At 47.2% G+C, this 18,407-nt stretch overlaps 1 protein-coding gene across 4 annotated transcripts in view; it reads left to right on the top strand.

Annotated features, from left to right (window-relative positions):
- Positions 1–3,408: 3,408 nt before the first annotated feature.
- The window catches only part of MINDY2 (MINDY lysine 48 deubiquitinase 2), a 90,671-nt gene continuing 75,672 nt past the window's right edge, over positions 3,409–18,407 (top strand). For all 4 annotated transcript variants that reach the window (XM_058665782.1, XM_004578043.2, XM_004578042.2 and 1 more), the window contains exon 1: positions 3,409–4,400. In XM_058665782.1, coding sequence (XP_058521765.1) covers positions 3,567–4,400 — 834 coding nt within the window. In that variant the 5' untranslated portion in view covers positions 3,409–3,566. The remainder of the gene's footprint in view (positions 4,401–18,407) is intronic.

Below are 18,407 nucleotides of genomic sequence, written 5' to 3'. Positions count from 1 at the left end.
AGTCTTGGCAGGGGTGGGGGGAGGCGTGCAAGGTCATTAGGGGGACCATGGGGGGGGCTCTCCTGCTGGGCCACAGCTCCGATTGCTGAGTGTGAGTACTGGGGCCAGGGGGCAGACCAGGCTGGTCAGGGCTGCAACATCTGTTAGCCTGCAGGTGAGTGGGTTAGGGGAAGAGCCAGGCTGGGCTAACTGATTGCATCCACTGGTACATGCATGAGGCAGAGTAAATGCAGGCTGGTTGGGCTTTGCTGCAGCATAAGCTGGCAAACTCTGAGACTAGGAGCAAGTCATGTCAGACAAGACTGCAGAACCATGTGACAAGTGCAAGATCCAGGGCTGGGAATGAGCCTGTTAGGGAAACTGTGGGCACCTCTCTGATGGGCTGCAACTCCCATTGGTGAGCATGAGAATCAGGGCTCAGGGCAGACCTGGCCAGAAGGGTGGTGGCACTTGTCGGGCATGAGTCTGGGCTGGATAGTGCAGCTGGTTGGGTTGAGCTAGGTTTCAACACCCGTTGATGTATATGAGAACTGAATGGGATGTGGGACAGACTGGGCCAGTCTATTGCACATGTTGGCAAGCACAGGAACCAGGGCTGGGGGTAGGCCTGGTGGAGGTAATTAGGGATCACCCCAACTAGGCTGCAGTTCCTGCTGGTAAACATGAGGGTTGAGTGTGTGGTGGGCAGGGTTGGACTGGGCCTCAGCATCCACTTATTACATAAGCGACAGGGTTGGAGATAGAACTGACCCAGCAATTACAACTACCAGTGTTGTATAGGCTGACATGGGTGATGGATTGAGCAGGATCCTGTACTAGCAAATACACAAGAGTCAGGTCTAGGATTGCCTCACATGAGGCTTCTGTGGGGATTCATCCAACTGAACTGCTGGACTCAGAACTCCAACCATGGGGAGAATTGCAGGATCTGTGGTCTGACTGTGGAGTGTATGTGTCAGAATTGGACCTCCTTAGTGGCTAAGATGGAGTAGTGGACAGCATATCTAGAAGCACATGGAGAATATGACAGTCCATTTGGAGCTTGCAGAGCACATCGTAGCAGAGGAAGGAGAGCAGAACAAAGCATTGACAGCAAATATCTGGGTGAATGGTGACTCTGGGGTGGACTGTGTCAGCAGATGGACCTTGGAAAGATTTCCTCATCTTTGGACCAGTGAAACTGACAGCATTTCAGAGCTATTAAAAGCATTCCAGTGGAACCCTCAGAGCAGGCTCCTCATCAAGGACTCTGATGGCATGGAGTGGCTGATCCCAACCCTAGGTACTAGGGTGTCGGGGAGGCTGCATACATCTTCTCCCCTAATTTACCCCCGCTTCCCTCAAATGCTAGAGGAAGAGGGGAAACTTTGGAAATAGTGGTATCACCCACATGCTCTAGTCCTCAACCCTCCTCACCCTGGTCAACTGTGTAAACATCATCAAAAAAAAAAAAAAAAAAAAAAAGAATGGCACTGTGGGGGCACCACCTGTGGCATTGATATCCCATATGGACACCAGTTCAGGTCCTGGCTGCTCCACTTCTGATCCAGCTTCCTGCTAAGGGTCTTCCATCCAACCAGAAAAGGATGGAAGATCTCTTTATGTCATTCTATATAATTCTGACTTTAAAATAAATACTTTTCTTAAAAAAAATTTTAAAAAATGAGGGTAAGAAACAAAAAGGCAGGACCGGGCACGATAGTGAAGTGGTTAAGGTCCTCGCCTTGCATGCCCTGGATACCATATGAGCACCGGTTCTAATCCTGGCAGCCCAGCTTCCCATCCAGCTCCCTGCTTGTGGCCTGGGAAAGCAATCGAGGATGGCCCAAATCCTTGGGATCCTGCACCCGCTTGGGAGACCCAGAAGAGCTCCTGGCTCCTGGCTTTGGATTGGCTCATCTCTGGCTGGTGTGGCTGCTTGGGGAGTGAATCATCATCGGACAGAAGATCTTCCTCCCAGTCTCTTCTCCTCTCTGTATATCCACCTTTCCAATAAAAATAAATAAATCTTTAAAAAAAGGCAGTTGTGAATTAAAAGTGATGGATTCTCTTTCTAAAAGACGTATTTTTACTCAAAAGGCAGATTTTGCAGAGAGAGAGAATGTGATACAGTGAGATCTTGCATCTACTGGTTCATGTCCCAGATGGTGACAATGGCTGGAGCTGAGCTGCTCTGCTCTGAGGCTGCCAGCCAGCGGTCCCATCTCCCACCTGGGTGGCACCTTCTGCTGCTTTCCCAGGCCAGCAGCAAAGACCTAGCTCAGAATTGGAGCAGCCAGGACGAGAACTAGGGCCCATTTAGGATTCTAACATTAAGAGGTAGAGGGTTAGCTAGCTACACCACCACACACCACAAACCAGGGATAAAGTCAAAAAAACAAGAATCAGCTGTGGGTTTTTTTTCCTTAAAAATTTATTTGAAAGGGAGAACGAGGGAGGGAGCAACAGGGACAGAAAGATCTGCCACAGGATTACATGTCTAACTTTGAAAACTTTAAAATCATTAATTTTAACTTAAAAAGGTTATATTTTAACTCAGCATAAAAAATGCTCACTTAAAAAATAGACGTTAAAAAAAACAAACCCTTTTCTGGAACAAGTCAGAAAAATACCCACATCCATTTTATTTGTTCCCAACAAAATTTCGAGTCTACGCTAGTTATCCTCTCTGAAAACTTCTGGCCTTAACAGGAGTTCACCCTATCTGGAAAAAAAGTCACTTTTTCAGGAATAGATGCTTCTCACTCCATGCAGAGTGAAGCCAAGTTAACCAAACCGCAAGGACTTGGCTATTTCAAACGCAAGCTAATTTATTATTGTTATTATTGGCCCAAGTTACCCACTTCAACCACACTGACGCCTCCTGTAGGGTGAGAAGTCTCTCCGGTAGCTGGTCAGAGGACCACAGCGCTTCTCAACCCAAATCGAGGGAGACTGGAATTGAAGCAGCGCAGTAACCTAAGCCCGGGAGTGGATCCCCGCCTCTAAGACCTGCATCTCCTAGGGAAAGACTACCGCTTTCCATATTACAAGCTGGAGAGAAACGAGGCTCCTGAGGTAGTCAGGGGAATGTTCTCAGCGCCTCCACACTGCTCCGCGGGTAGCCCAGCTTGGAGTCGGCCGCTCGCCGCGCCCGCCTTTAAAGAAGCCGCGCGCGGTCTGGCTGCCCTGCAGCTCAACTTCCGGCCACACCAAGGGAGGATGTTTTTCTACTGGAGCCAAGGCCGCGGGGGCGCGCCTCCTGGCCACGCTCCTGGCCACGCCCCTGGTCACGCCCGCCACGCCCGGTGCAGGGAGCGCGGAAGGGGCGGGGCCGGTGAGGCCGGCGAGGCTGCCCGGCGCGCCTTGGCCCTGCGGAACGGACGTCACGTGGGAGGCACGCCCCCGAGCGAACGCAGGGCGCGGCGGCGGCGCGCGCGCGCGCTCCCTGCGCCCTCCCGGGTGACGTGCCGGGCCGAGGCCGCGCTAGGGCGCTGTAGCTGCCAGGGCGGCTGTCATGGCGTCGGAGGCGCTGGCTGAGGAGAACCGGCCGCGGTCTCTATAGAGCGAGGGGCGGGTGGCCGGGGATGGAGAGCGGCTCTGAGAGCCTGCAGCCGCCAGAGCACGGGGTGGCGGCTGGGCCCGCGCCAGCGACGGGTTCCCCGCCGGGAGGACGACAGGAGACCGGGCTCGCCGCTGGGGATGGTCCTGGAGTATGCTCGGCGGAGAGCGGCGGTGGGAATGGGCAGGGGGCGGCGGCCGCCGGGAGGAGCCTCCCGAACCCGGCTCCCTCGGGCTCGCCTCAAGTTTCCGAACCTTGCAGCTTCGTCCCGGGCTTGGACTTGAAGGAGAGCGTTTTGGAGAGCCCTGCTGCCGCCAAGGCTCCTTCGGGAGGGCAGCACAAGGTGACCGCCTCCCCGGAGCCAGCAGAGGCCGGAGCGGGCCGTGGGTTGGGTCCGGCCGGAGACAGTGGAGCCCGCACGGATCCCGCCGGCACCTGTGAGACGCTGGCGACCTGCTCCGAGGAGCCCGGCAGCGCCGGCGGTCTCCACAGCAGTTGCAGCGACCCGAGCCCTCCTGGGGACTCGCCTAGCCTGGACTCCCTGGAGTCGTTCTCCAACCTGCATTCTTTCCCCAGTAGCTCCGAGTTCAACAGTGAGGAGGGAGCGGAGAGCAGGGTCCCCGAGGAGACGGAGGGCGCGGCCGCCTTGCCAGGAGCTGCCCCTCTGTGCAGAGAGGAGGGGGAGGAGGAGGAGAGCGCTCAGGTGTTGGCGGCCTCCAAGGAGCGCTTCCCGGGACAATCTGTGTATCACATCAAGTGGATCCAGTGGAAGGAAGAGAACACACCCATCATCACGCAGAATGAGAACGGACCCTGCCCTTTGCTGGCCATCCTCAATGTTTTGCTTCTGGCTTGGAAGGTACATTCTGCAGCTTTCTACTTCCTGTGGCTTGTGGGGAGGGGGAGGGCGGGGTGGAACTGTAGGTGCCCTGCTGGTCGCCCCCTTTCTGCATTCATTGGCCCTCTTTGTAGTTCACCTGCTACAATAAACAGGTGGGGCAGCAAGCATGTTCTCACATACCTGTATGTTAGTCAGAAAAGGTTTGCTCCTGACCACGTTCAGTTGTGGATTACTATGTATTGCACTTACCAACAAGTAGGACTGAACGCATCGTAAATTATTTTTGCTTTCATAACTTCTTATTTCAGGATAGTTTTAAATTTACAAAACAAAAATTGTAGGTCTACAAAGGGTTCCCAGCTTTCCCTATTACTAACATTGGTATATTTGTCACAATCTGTAAACTACACCTGATGTTCCTTAACGTCTTAGAAGCTGTTCCTCATAGCCTTTGGTGGTCAACGTTCTGTGTTCATATTAAGGCGTTTTTGTCGCTCCCACACACGAGAGCATGTGGTGCTTGTATTTCTGTGCCTTCCATTTTTTTGCTGAAAATTGCAGTCATTCTTTTTAATGGTTTAATAGTATTCCACTGAGTATTTTGAGCCTGTTTTCTGTATCCATTCACGTAAGGACCGATGCCTTGGTTGATTGTATATCTTAGCTATTATCAGCAGTGCTACAATAAACAGGTGGAGCAGAAAAAGGAAACTTTTTTTTTTTGATCAGTTAAAAAGAAGATGAAGTAGAGAGTAGTATTTTTTTACATTCCTTCATTTTTCATTTACCAGCAAGGGCTGCTATAGGAGAAAATAGATTAAAAATCTTACCATGATTTCATGTCTTTTGGATATGTAATAAATAGTGGGATTGTGTGGCAGTTTTATTTCTAGTTTAAGAATCTCCATACTGTTTCCTACAGTGGCTGTACTAATTTACATTCCCAGCAACAGTTGATATAAGGATTCCATTTCATCTTCCTCAGCATTTATTACTCTCTTTTTGATAATTGCCATGCTGATAGGAGTGAGGTGCCATATCATTGTGGTTTTGATTGCGTTTCATGATGACTTGTGAAACTGAGAGCTTTGTCATTTGTATTTTTTTCTTTTCAGAAATATGCAAATAGGTCGTTTCCCAGTTCTTGATTGGTAATTTTCTTTTAATCTAAGTTTATTTCTCAACTAGTGTCTCCCATGTTTTCCTTCCCATGACTTTACCTCTGGGCAAAATAGGGAAGATTTGGCCAAAGTGAACTTCAAATGTAACCATCTGTCCATGATGTAATGGAGTAACTTCTGCTGGTTATGTTTAGTCTGTTTTCCCACTATTGCTTGCCCCTTTAGCATGTAGGTGCCTAAGCGGATTGTGATAGAGAAGGTATGGCCCTTTAGACAAATTTTATTTCATTTTATTTTTATTTTATTGGAAAGGCAGATGTAGAGAGAGGAGGAGAGACAGAGAGGAAGATCTTCCATCCGATGATTCGCTCCCCAAGTGGCTGATCTGAAGCCAGGAGCCAGGAACTTCTTTCCATGTCTCCCACACAGGTGCAGAGTCCCAAGTCTTTGGTCCATCCTGGACTGCTTTCCCAGTCCACAAGCAGGGAGCTGGATGGGAAGTGGAGCTGCCAGGATTAGAACCAGTGCCCATATGGGATTCCGGTACATTCGAGGCAAGGACCTTAACCATTACGCTGTCGTGCCGGACCCTAGACAAATTTTATCAAAGCAAAAGCACTAATCTGAGAGAGAATTACATTAGCTTCTTGTTTAGAAAGATTATGTTTTCATTTCTGCGTGATTTTCCTATGCCCCACTTCTTGGGTTCCACTCATATGGTTTGGTATTACTGCTAGTAGCCACCCATCAGAATGTGTTAAGGGAGCTAAAACTGTCAACAACTAAAATAAGAAAAGAGATATTGAAGGTAGAGAAAGGACTTGGAGGACTCAGTTATCTGTAAATGAAACATCTTAGTTCAGTCTGCAATTTTAGTATGCTAAAAAAGTGTACCTCACAGCCCCTGTTCTATTTTCAAATGAAAAATTAGAGTAGTCCTTGAAAGAAATGACATTTTTCTGATCAGTTAGGAAAATTAAGTAGAAAATAGTATTTATTACATTTTCATTTTCCATTTACCAGCAAGGATTGATACTGAAGAAATAAGATTAGAAACTTTTCCATGTCCAGTGTGCACTGGCACACAATTTTTAAAAGATTTTATTATTATTGGAAAGCCGGATATACAGAGAGGAAGATCTTCCATCCGATGATTCACTCCCCAAGTGAGCCGCAACGGGCCGGTATGCGCCAATCCGAAGCCGGGACCAGGAACCTCTTCCAGGTCTCCCACGCGGGTGCAGGGTCCCAATGCATTGGGCCGTCCTCGACTGCTTTCCCAGGCCACAAGCAGGGAGCTGGATGGGAAGTGGAGCTGCCGGGATTAGAACCGGCGCCCATATGGGATCCCGGGGCTTTCAAGGCGAGGACTTTAGCCGCTAGGCCACGCCGCCGGGCCCACTGACACACAATTTTTAAAGAAAGATTTATTTATTTTTATTGGAAAGTCAGATATACAGAGAGGAAGAGAATCTTCTACCGCTGATTGACTCCCCAAGTGGTCCTAATGGCCAGAAATGAGCTGATCCGAAGCCAGGAGCTTTTTCTGGGTCTTCCACACAGGTGCAGGGTCCCAAGGCTGTAGTCCGCCCTCAACTGCTCTCCTAAGCCACAAGGAGGGAGCTGGATGGGAAACGGGGCCACTGGGACACAAACGCGCCCATACGGAATCCTGGTATGTGCAAGGAGAGGACTTTAGCCGCTAGGCTACTGCGCTAGGCACACATTTTTTTTAAGGTTTATTTACTTTTATTGGGAAAGTAGATCAGATTTACGGAGAGGAGAGACAAAGATCTTCCATCCACCACTCTCCAAATGGTCACAACAGCCAGAGTTAAGCTCATCCAAATACAGGAACTTCTTTTGGGTGTCCCACGTGGTACAGGGACTCAAGGTCATGGGCCATCTTTTCCTGCCTTCCCAGGTCATAAACAAGCAGCTGGGTCAGAAGTGAAGCAGTTGAGACTCAATCCAGTGCTTCTATGGGATGCTGGCACCATAGATGTTTTAAATGAAGCCAGTGCCGCCTCCTAAAGGAGCTGTCAAGCCCTGTGGGTTGCAGCACAATTTGCTTGAACTCTTCAAGAACAATAAATACTAGATTATAGGAAACAAATGGAAACACATTAAATATCCAAAAGGGGGAAATTTTCCTTTCTTCTGGCATAGTTCCAGAAAGCATGGAATCTGTGGATCCTGGATCAAACTTTTTCTTTCTTTTTTTTTTTTTTAGATTTATTTATTTTTATTGGAAAGGCAGATATACAAAGAGGTGGAGAGACAGAGAGGAAGCTCTTCTGTCCGATGATTCACTCCCCAAGTGACCACAACGGCAGGTGCTGAGCTGATCCGAAGCTAGGAGCCAGGATCCTGGAGCTTCTTCTTGGTGTCCCACGTGGGTGCAGGGTCCCAAGGCTTTGCGCCGTCCTTGACTATTTTCCCAGGCCACAAGCACGGAGCTGGATGGGAAGCGGGGCTGCTGAGATTAGAACTGGTGCCCATATGGGATCCTGGTGCGTTCAGGGCGAGGACTTTAGCCATTAGGTTACTGCTCTGGGCCCTTGAATCAAACTTTTAAGGAAGAAAACTTAGAATATCAGGGAGATGAAATTCCTGCGGGCGGCGAGAGTATAAACAAGAAGAATGGAAATAGAATGGATATGTTCCATGTATGTTTGCTAGATGGCAGAAATGATAAGTTCCTACTGGAGAGTAATAGAAAATAAAATGAAAGATGATGAAGAGCCATTTCACAGAGGCTATTGTCTAATGAATTTCACTTGGTCCTGTGCGCAAGCATCCTCAGGCGATTTTGCTTTAAGTTTTCCTTCTGTAGTTTCCCTTTTATACTGCAGAAGTTTAGAGGGAGAAACAGTACTGTGATCTAGAGTGTCTGGGGATGGGTAAGTATTAGCCTTGTAAACGATCACCTGTTTGGTTTAGCACCGCGTGTGAGGCCCTAGAAATGCAGATGGTGTGGTGTCAGTCTCTTGTCCTGTAGCTCACAGACTAGTCAGGAGGCTGGTTTATAGTTACAGTGTAGTTTGAGATGCTCGAATGTGCTGTGAACAAACATAGAAAGGTAATTGGGGATGAAATGTGTCAAGGGAAGGCTTGGTGGAAGAGATAACCCGTGAGCTGAGAATGAATAAAAGTTGAGAAGGTCTTCTGGGCAAAAGGAATGGTGTTTTCAAAGAGGCTGAGGCAGAAAAGGGTTTGTTGTCTTTGGAGCCTTGATCCTTGGCAGAAAGGTAGTAAAGAAGAAGGACATTGAAAGAGCAGGAAATAAAGTTGACAGGTTGAGTCAGACTGCTAATGAGCAGGCATGCTAATGAATTGGAGGGTGGTTTTGTAAATCTGCTGTTCTCAACGTTTTCCACATCCAGGCTATCGATGTACCCAAAACTCCATAATCATTGATGGACATGGAGGGATGGTAAGATAAGCAAGGTAGACAAGTCCCCTCCACGGGACGCAGGGGTCTAACAGGCCAAAGCCACCTTCATCACAAGATACCTTTGCCTTTTTCACTCTGATTCTCTCACAAGTGTTGATCGGGCTCACTGAGTTACAGTTAATACAATGTATGGCTGTGTATTGTGTTTTAAAATTTTCTCAATTTTAATTTATGATTTGGTAAATTTCGGTAGTTATAAGCTACAAAGATAAAAGTTTTTTGTGGTCCTTGATACCTTTCAAGACTGTAAAGGAATCAGAAAACAAAAAATACAAGAAATTCTTTAGCAGAGGAAAATAGTAAATAGGGTATGAAAGTAGTCTGATTTCAAAGGACCCATTACTAATTAGTTTAGGCTTAGCTAATTACAGAGCTGTTTTAAATTGTTGGATAGGTGAATTACATAATGAACGTGGCCTTCTAGCTGAGACTATGCTAGAGGTAAGATTGTAGTGAGTAAGATCAGGTGTGGAAGCCTAGCAGTTAAAGCGCACTCATTCCTGGGGGCTGGTTGTAATGCAGCAGGTTGGACAACTGCTCTCAATGCTGGCCTGCCCTATCAGAGTGCTGGTTTTAGCTCCAACTGTTCAGCTTCTTATCTGGTTCCCTGCTGATTCAACTGGGAAGCCGGCAGAGGCTGGCCAAAGTGCTTGGGTCCCTGCTACCCATATTGGGTACCAAGTTGGGGGTTTTTTGGCTCATGGTTTTGGCCTGGCCCTGACCTGATAGCCATTTGTGGGATAAGCAAGTAGATAAGATCTCCCCTTCTCTCCAGCCCCCCTCTCTCTCTGCCGTGCTGTTTTCTAAATCAATGATTAAAAGCAAGTGAACAAATAAATAAAATGCCACATCCCACATTAAAACACCTGGGTTCTATGGCCGCTCTAACTCCTGCCTCTAGCTTCCTTCTATAGCAGATGCTGAGTTGGTGGTCATGGTTCAAGTGACTGAGTGCTTGCCGGTCATGGGGGAGACCTGGAGTTATTTTCAGTTCCTGACTCCTGTGTCCTAGTCCCAGGGAGTATGGACATTTGGGGAAAAAAAAGACAGCGCAGTGGTTGGTGGGCGTTCTCTTGCTGTTCTGTGCCTCTCTAAAAAAAGAAAAAGGAAGGAAGAAAGGAAAAAGAAAAGGATTGTAGTGAATATAACAGGAATAATTGATGAGGACAGCTCTTTAGGGAATTCTTTGTCTTCCCTCTTATCTACCTTTTTTTTTTTCAAAGATGAAATTTAAAAATTTTTCATTTTCATTTTATTTGAGAGGCAGAGAGGAGGAGAGAGAGCTTGCGCCTGCTGGTTCACTCCCCAGGTACCTACAGCTGCGGGGTCAGGGCCAGGCTGACATCTGAAGCACTCTAATACAGAATAGGCCTCCTGAGTGGTTATTTAACCACCAGGACAAACTCCTGCTCCCACCCCGGTTTCTTTAATAAGGATAAGGTAGCAATCCCCTTGATAAATTCATTCCAGCTATATGTAAGAAATGAAAGAGACTGTACCATTTTTTTCAAATCTAGGCAATAGAAACTGGTTGGGTTTTTTGGAAGATTGGGAAAATAGAGGTGGGAGCATCATTGTGGCATAGTGGATAAAGCCATTATGTGTAGCAGCAGCATCCCATATGGGCACCTGGTCATTTCCAATACAGCTCCTAGCTGGATTCCCTCCCTGGGAAAAGCAGCCAAAAATGACCCAAGTGTTTGGGCCTCTGCCATCTGTGTGAGAGACCTGGAAAAAGCTGCTGTATTCTGGCTTCCACCTGGCTCTGCCATGGCCATTGTGGCCACTTGAGGGATGAATCGGCGAGTGGAAGAACTCACTCTGTCTTTCCTCTCTGTAACTCTTCAAAAAAAAAAAAAAATTACATATATATATATATATATGAATGGAAAGGAAATTATTTTAGGTGGAAAAGTTGATGCCAAGTTTTATTATATTAAATTAGAAATTTAGTGAACCCCAAGAAACACTGTCTCAGGAAGGGAGTAAAAGTTATAGAGAATGATTGAGTTTTTCACACATGTAAGGTATGGGGACAAGTGAATTCTTTGGTGTGGGAGCAAGAATTGTCAGCTGTTGTTTATCTCAAGGCCTGCAAGGAATATGAAAAACCAGCAGAAGCATCTCCTCTATTGTTCCTCTGTTCCTCTCTGCTCCCTCCTCTATCGCATTCTCCAGTAGATAAAGAACACAGATGGAAAATGTTTAAAGGGGAAGGCCATGCAAAAGAAACCAGCATAGGCACTAATGTAGAGTGAAAATTAGAAATAGGACAATGGGGCCAGCGTGGTGGCTCAATAGGCTAGTCCTCAACTCTGTAGCAATGTCATCCTATATGGGTGCTGGTTCTAGTCCTGGCTCCACTTCCCTTTTTTTTTTTTTTTTAATTGGAAAATCAGATTTACAGGGAGAAAGATCTGTCCTTTGGTTCACTCCTCAAATGGCTGCAGTTGCTGGAGTTGAGCTGATCCAAAGCCAGGAGCCAGGATCTTCTTGTAGGTCTCCCATGCATGTGCAGGGTCCCAAGGTTTGGGCCGCCCTTGACTGCTTTCTCAGGCCACAAGAGGGAGCTGGAAGGAAAGTGGAGCAGCTGGGACACAAACAGTTGCCCATATGGGGTCCTTGTGCATGCAGGGCAAGGACTTTAGCCTCTAGGCTACCGCTCTGGGCCCCTATCTCCACTTCACATCCAGCTCCCTGCTTATGGCCTAGGAAGGTAGCAAAGGATGGCCGCTGTGACCATTTGTGGAGTGAGCCAGTGGATGGAAGAACTCTCTCATTCTCTCCTTCTCTGCATAAATATGCCTTCCAAATAAAAATAATTATATCTTAAATAAAAAGTAGAACAATGTCAGTATGATAATCAAGGGGAGAGAATATAATAAAAATTTTAAAAGTATTCGATGCATAAGCTTCAAGAAGCTGTTGGAGTAGACATTTTGCCCAAAAGGATATGTTGCCGAAAATGCAGGAAAATATAGAATCTTTAGTCTTTATGGTAAAATTCAGAGGAAATAGCAATCTCACTTTCTGAAGTGCTCAGAAGAAATGGGACAAGGATTATATAGAGACATTGTCATGTTGAGATGATGAGGTTGATAGAAATTAAGAACTCATATTTTCCATTTTTGCAGAATATTGTTTGAGCTCATCCATAGTTAAGGTTTTTAAGTCTTAAGGCGTTAGGTTTTATTTAAAAAGTACATTGCATTTGAAAGAAGTTATGATTTCAGTGAAGTTTGAACTTAGGAATTTGAGGCACAAACAGACTGCCAGCTAAGAACAGTGGGTAAGTTCAGGTATGCCTTAAAGCTTTTTGTGTATCAGTTTTGCTTTGCTTATGTTTTTTTCTCTAGTAACTCCCCTGGTAATAGGAGAAGGCAAAATTAGGACTAGGATTGTCAGAATTTGAGTTCTGTAAGGATTGACTTATGGAAGATCAAGGGAATTAGAGAATTAAAAGATGAAATAATTGATACCTCATTAAGGGGAAATAATTTAAAAAATGAGAATATCAGTGGGCTGAACAAATAGGATTTGACTGATGTGAAGAAAGTAACTGTAATTCTGGATGAGAGATGAAGTTACAGTTGTCAAAGGGGTTGGATATTGAGAGTATTGGTTTAGTACTGATGGAGATTCATAAATCTATTTAATAGTTTATCTGATAATTTGACAAATCAAGACACAAGGAAATTCATTAATTTTCATTCAAACTCAAGTTTCTAATTCCATTTAGTTGACAGTGAGCCAGTCTATCCAAATTTGTGTTTTCATTTTATTTCCTTACTTTAATAGACTATTTTAATATATTTTGCGTATTCTATGTGGTTTATGGTTTTTAAATTTAATTTAATTTTATCTCTAAGAAAAATACTGTATTGTTTTGTTTCAGGACTGTGACCCATTTTTTCACATTTATACTTTTATTACAAACATAATCTACTAATTTTCTTAAGCATCATCTTTGAATATCTATGACAATGAAATGTTTGGTTTTTTTAAATTTTATTTTGGTAATCTTTACATAGTTGATCAAGGCACAAAGGGCTACAGGAAAGTGGGAAATATCATTGTTATTTTTTTTCTGTGTTCAGGGTAAGGGAAGAGTTAAAGGGAAAAACCCCACCTAGGCTCCCACTCATCCCAGGTCCCCGATGTGGGGTATTCTCTGAGGGTCCTGCTGAAGCAGTTTTGGTAGTTTAACAGTTCTATTTTGCTGTCAATCTCGCTGCTCCAAGCGTGATGAAATCTCTTCAGAATCCACTGGCTGACATAAGCTCTTCATGGTTGGGGTTCTGAGATCAGCAGTTCAGTTGGAGGGATCCCCAGAGAAACTTTATCTGAAGTGATCCCAGACCTGATTCTTGTGTGTGTTTGCCAGGACAGGGTCCAGCACAGTCTGTCACCCCAATCAGCTCATGCACATGCTGGTCGTTGTAATTGCTGGGTCAGTTCTGTTTCCAGCCCGGTCTTCCACATAAACCAATGGTGTTACAGCCCAGCTGATCCTGCCCACTTCATACTCGGCTCTTACACAAACCAGTGGGAGCTGTAGCCTAGTTGGTGTGACTCCCCATAACCCCCACCAGGCCTGCCCCCTACCCTGGTTACCATGCTTGCCACTATGTATCACAGACTTGTTCAGTCTGTCCCACATCCCATTTAGCTCTCATACATGTCAATGGGCATTGAAGCCTAGTTCAACCCAACCTACTCTATTATCCAGCCCACACACATATGGGCGGGTGCTGTTCTGTCCAGCTACCCCTGCCCCAGTCCTGGTTTTCATGCTGTCCAGTGAGAGTGGTAACCCAAGAGGGAGGTGCACGCTATTTCCCTCCTAGGCTACTCCCACTCCTGGATTATGCACTCTCCAGGTGATTCTGCAGTTTAGCTTGACAGAAGTAGCCCCCCGTGCCAGCCTCTGCCAGCTGATGTGCGGCAAAGCCCAACCAACCCTCACCCACTCTAATTTATTCTTGCACCAGTAGGAACAGTCAGCCCAGCCTGGCTTTTCCCTGATCTAGCTGACATGAGGCCTACAGATGTTGTAGCCCTGCCTGGTCTGGTTTGCTCCCATTCCAGCTCATGCTCTCCAGTGGGAAAGGCTGTCCAGCAGTGGAGCTCTCCACATTCCCTCTTCCAGCTTTGCCCCTTGCTTCCAGGTTCTCACGTGTGCTGGTTGGGCGCTGCGGCCCAGTCTGGTACAGCCCACCTCACCTTGGCTTTTGCCAATGGGTGTTGTAGCCTGTAGCCCGGCCCAGCCCATCCCAAATTCCAGCTGATGCTGGTGAGATTGTAGTCATCCCAGCCCAGGAGGCACCTAATCCCAGCCGTAATGTGCACTGGTAGTGTTATCTGGCCCGACCCACACTCTGTTCTGGTGCTCGGATTCGCCAGCAGGTAATGTGAACTGGTTCAGCCTAGTCTGCTCCCGACCTATGCCAAATGTATGCCGGTGGGTACCTTTCCCTGGCCTGGTCTGGGCTGCTTCCTATCATGGTTCTTGTGCTCACTTAGGGACTGTGTCCTGCCAGAGGAGTTGCCCACACTCCTCCAGAACCTCTCCCAATGCCAGATCTCATGCATACCAGTGAGTCCATTAGCCAGCTCTGCTTAGTCCACTTCCTGTCCTAGCAGGAACAGTGGCCTTTCCACTGGCCATGAGTCCATTCCAGTTCTTACTGTTGGATGTTTCAGCCCAGCCAAGGCTCGTCCGTACCCAGACATGGCTCACTCATCACTCAGTGGGGCACAAACCTAGCCTAGTCCATCCTACATCTAGCCTGGTCCTCCAGAGCACCAGATGGTGCTGGAGTCTATTCTGGCCTGGTGCGTCCAGTCCCAGTCCACACTTGTGCCAAGGGAGACTGCAGCCATGTCCAGACCAGAAAGCAGCTTCCAGTCCAGTCCCTGCACTCACCAATGGGAACCCCAACCCGGTTAGGGTGTCTTCTTAGATCCCCAATTGGACCTGTTCCCAACCATAGATCACTTTCATGTCAGTGGTTACTCTGACCCAACTTGGCATAGCCCCTCACCTGTCTTGGCCTTTGCCTTTGATGCTGTGGCGTGGTATCCCTGGCTCATGCAGACTAGTCGGTGTAATAGCCTAGCTCAGCATGACCTGTGCTCCATCCTGATTTCTGTTCTTTCTTGTAAGTTAAGATTTGCTTGGCCCTGCCCGGTCTGCCCTCTTCCAATTGCAGCTCGGCCCACCTCACATCCTGTTTTAGGATGCACATTTGGGTGCTGCTGCCTTGACCTGCCCAGACTGTTGTCAGTTCCTTTACCTGCAAGTGATGGCAGGTTCCATGGTCACACCTAGCTCAGCCCATCACCACCCCAACTCGCAAGCTAACCGGCGGGACCTGTATTTCCACAGGGTTGGGCCCACATTTCCCCCAGATAATCTACCCCCAGATCTGGTTCTCTCATGTATTGCTTAGTGTCCTGACCCTGCCAAGGGTGACCCATCTCCTATTCCACCACTGTCAGGTACTGGTACCTAGCCCTGCCAGAAAGGCCCCCAGCCATAGCTTTGGTGTGAACTGGTGTGTGGCAGTCAGTGATGCTCTATGCTAGCAGCCCATCTCAAGATTCCATGTGACCTGATGAATCAGTCTGGCCCAAATAGAACTTATGGACTCTCCCCTCCAAACCCTCAGATCTTAGTCCCTACGCTTTCAAGCAAGTTCGGTGACCCGAACACTAGGAATCTCTCACCTACACTCACACTAGCCTTATCCCTGAATGTCCCTAGGCAGCAGTTACATGCTCTAAACCCTAGGACCTGCCGCCAGGTGGCCAGCAGGCAGAGCCTGGACCCAAAGCCTAGGACTCTGTCACCGTGTGGTGAAGGTGCCCCTGGGTATTGGGTCCGACCTGGCCTGGGTACTTTATGCAAGTGGGTCGCCACCACTGTGGAGAGCTGCTGTCACCTGAACCACCAAGGTCAAACTCTCACCCCCTAGTTTCCTACTGCCACAGTGGTGGTTGCAGGGCGGGGCTAGAGGACTTAATCCTATCCCAGGATTTCCTCCTGGTGTACTCACCATGAAGGGAGCAATCTCTCTGTCCGGCCTCCCAGCAGCCAGGATCGGTCACCATGTGGCGATGTGCCTATGGGCCAAGTCCCAGGCATTGGGTCCAACCTGGCCCGGGTATTCTCCGCAAGCGGGTCGGCACCACTGCAGAGGGCTGCTGTCACCCGAGCCACCATGGTTGAACTATCCAACTGTGACCCATTTAATTAGGTGTAAAATAAGCAAGTCAGAAGTTTCTGATATTGGCCTTGTATTAAAAATATTGACAGTGATGGGTAATTAGTAATTATTGTTTGTGATTTAGATTTTATATCAAATTATTTTAAAATTTATGCCTTAATATTTTCATGCTTACAAAGATATTACTTTAAAATAGAGGAAAGGACTCCACATGGATGATACTTTGTGTCGCAGTTGCCCAGCTTCCCATCCAACTCCCTGCTTGTGGCCTGGGAAAGAAGTGGAGGACGGCCCAAAGCCTTGGGATCCTGCATCCACATGGGAGATCTGGAAGAGAAAATAAATCTTTAAATAATAATAAAATAAAATGGAGGAAGACTACACGGTCACAATTTTATTTCTTTTAGAAAGAATATTGTAGGTTCTGTTCCAAATGTACATACAGAGATTTACATTTATACTTATACATTATGTTAGAAGGCAGTATGTAGATATTAACATTTTATTTATCTATTTTAAAGATTTACTTATTTTTATTAGAAAATCGGATATACAGAGAGGAGGAGAGACAGAGGAAAAGATCTTCCTTCTGCTGATTCACTCCTTAAGTGGCTGCAATGGCTGGAGCTGAGCCGATTTGAAGCCAGGAGTTTCCTCTGGGTCTCCCATGCGGTTGCAGGGTCCCAAGGTTTTGGGTCATCTATCACTGCCTTCCCAGGCCACAGGGAGGGAGCTGGATGGGAAGCAGGGATGTTGGGATTAGAACCTGTGCCCATATGGGCTCCTGATGCATGCAATTAGAGGACTTTAGCTGCTAGGCTATCTTGCGAGAGCCAATATTAACATTTTAATAGATGAGTGAGTCACTGTTATACTTCAAAATTTAAAAACAGAAACCTTCCTTAAGAGAAACGGGGATAGGCGTGAAAGAGAGAGCACTTCTGATTTATTCACCTTCTGGGTAATTTCCCAAAATGCCCATGACAACTGAATTTTGCAGAAACCAAGGACTGGGATGTCCTTGGTTCAGGTCTCCGGTGTGGGTGGTAGGAATCCAATTACTTGAGACATTGTTACTGCATCTGAGGTTCTGCATTAGCTGATATTGGTAGGAAGCTGGGTTGAGGCACATTCGCTCACTAAGTGTCCCAGACTTTTTTCTCTCTCCCACGTGGGTCCTGGGGTCCTAGCACCCAGGCATTTACGCTCTGCTTTCCCAGGTGCTTTGGTAGGGAGGTGGGACTAGAAATGGCTGAGCACTCTGGTGTGGGTTGCTGGGTTTGCCTGCAACAATTTAAAGCACTTGGGCAAAGCAGACCCATGTCTTAACTGGTAGACTGCATGTTCACCCTCCTGTGAACCCATGGTCTACAGAGTAGCCTGCTGAGAGGGAGGGAATTCCCTACTCAACCAGTGAGGAAGGAGCATTAGCAGGACCCAGGCACTGATATCAGATGCATTCTCTTCCTCTTCCTCCCACTCCGTTTACTCCTCTTCCTCCTTCCTCCTCTCTCCTTCTCCTTCCTCGTCTCTTATTCTTCTCCTTCTCCTCCTCCTCCTTCTTGTCCTCCTCTTCCTTGTCCTCCTCCTCCTCCTTCATTTTTATTGAAAAGGCAGATCAGGTTTATGAGAGAAGGAGAGACAGATCTTCCATCCATTGATTTACTCAAATGGTCACAACAACCAGGGCTGAGCTGATCTGAAGCCAGGAGCCAAGAGATTTTCTGGGTCTCCCAGGTGATTATAGGGTCTAAGGGTTTTGGGCCATCCTCTACTGCTTTCTCAGGCCACAAATAGGGAGCCGGATGGAAAGTGGAGCAGCCAGGACAATAATTGGTGCTCATATGGGATCCCACTGCTTGCAAGGTGAGGATTTAGCCATTGAAACAATGTGCCAGGCCCACAGGCATTTGCTAAATGTGATTAAAGGCAGTTACAGAAAATGACAAACAGCCAGAAATCTTCCATCTGCTGGTTCAGTCCCCAAATGATTTAATGGCCAGGGATGGCCCTGGCTAAAGGCAGGAGCTTATGGGTCTCCCATGTAGGTAGCAGGAAGTCATGTTCTTGGGCCATGTTTTTCTGCTTTCCCAGACACATTGGCAGAGAGCTGAATGAATAATAGAGCAGCTAGGACATGAGCTTGTGTCCTGTCCGTATGGGATGCCTGCACCGTTTAACCTGCTTGCCTCCCACCAAGTGGAAACTTACTACTGGG

Source organism: Ochotona princeps, chromosome 6, assembly GCF_030435755.1.
Source record: "Ochotona princeps isolate mOchPri1 chromosome 6, mOchPri1.hap1, whole genome shotgun sequence".
In the NCBI taxonomy this organism is placed as follows: Eukaryota; Metazoa; Chordata; class Mammalia; order Lagomorpha; family Ochotonidae; genus Ochotona; species Ochotona princeps.
Note: the sequence above shows the minus strand (reverse complement) of the source record. Positions and strands in the feature narration are given on the sequence as shown.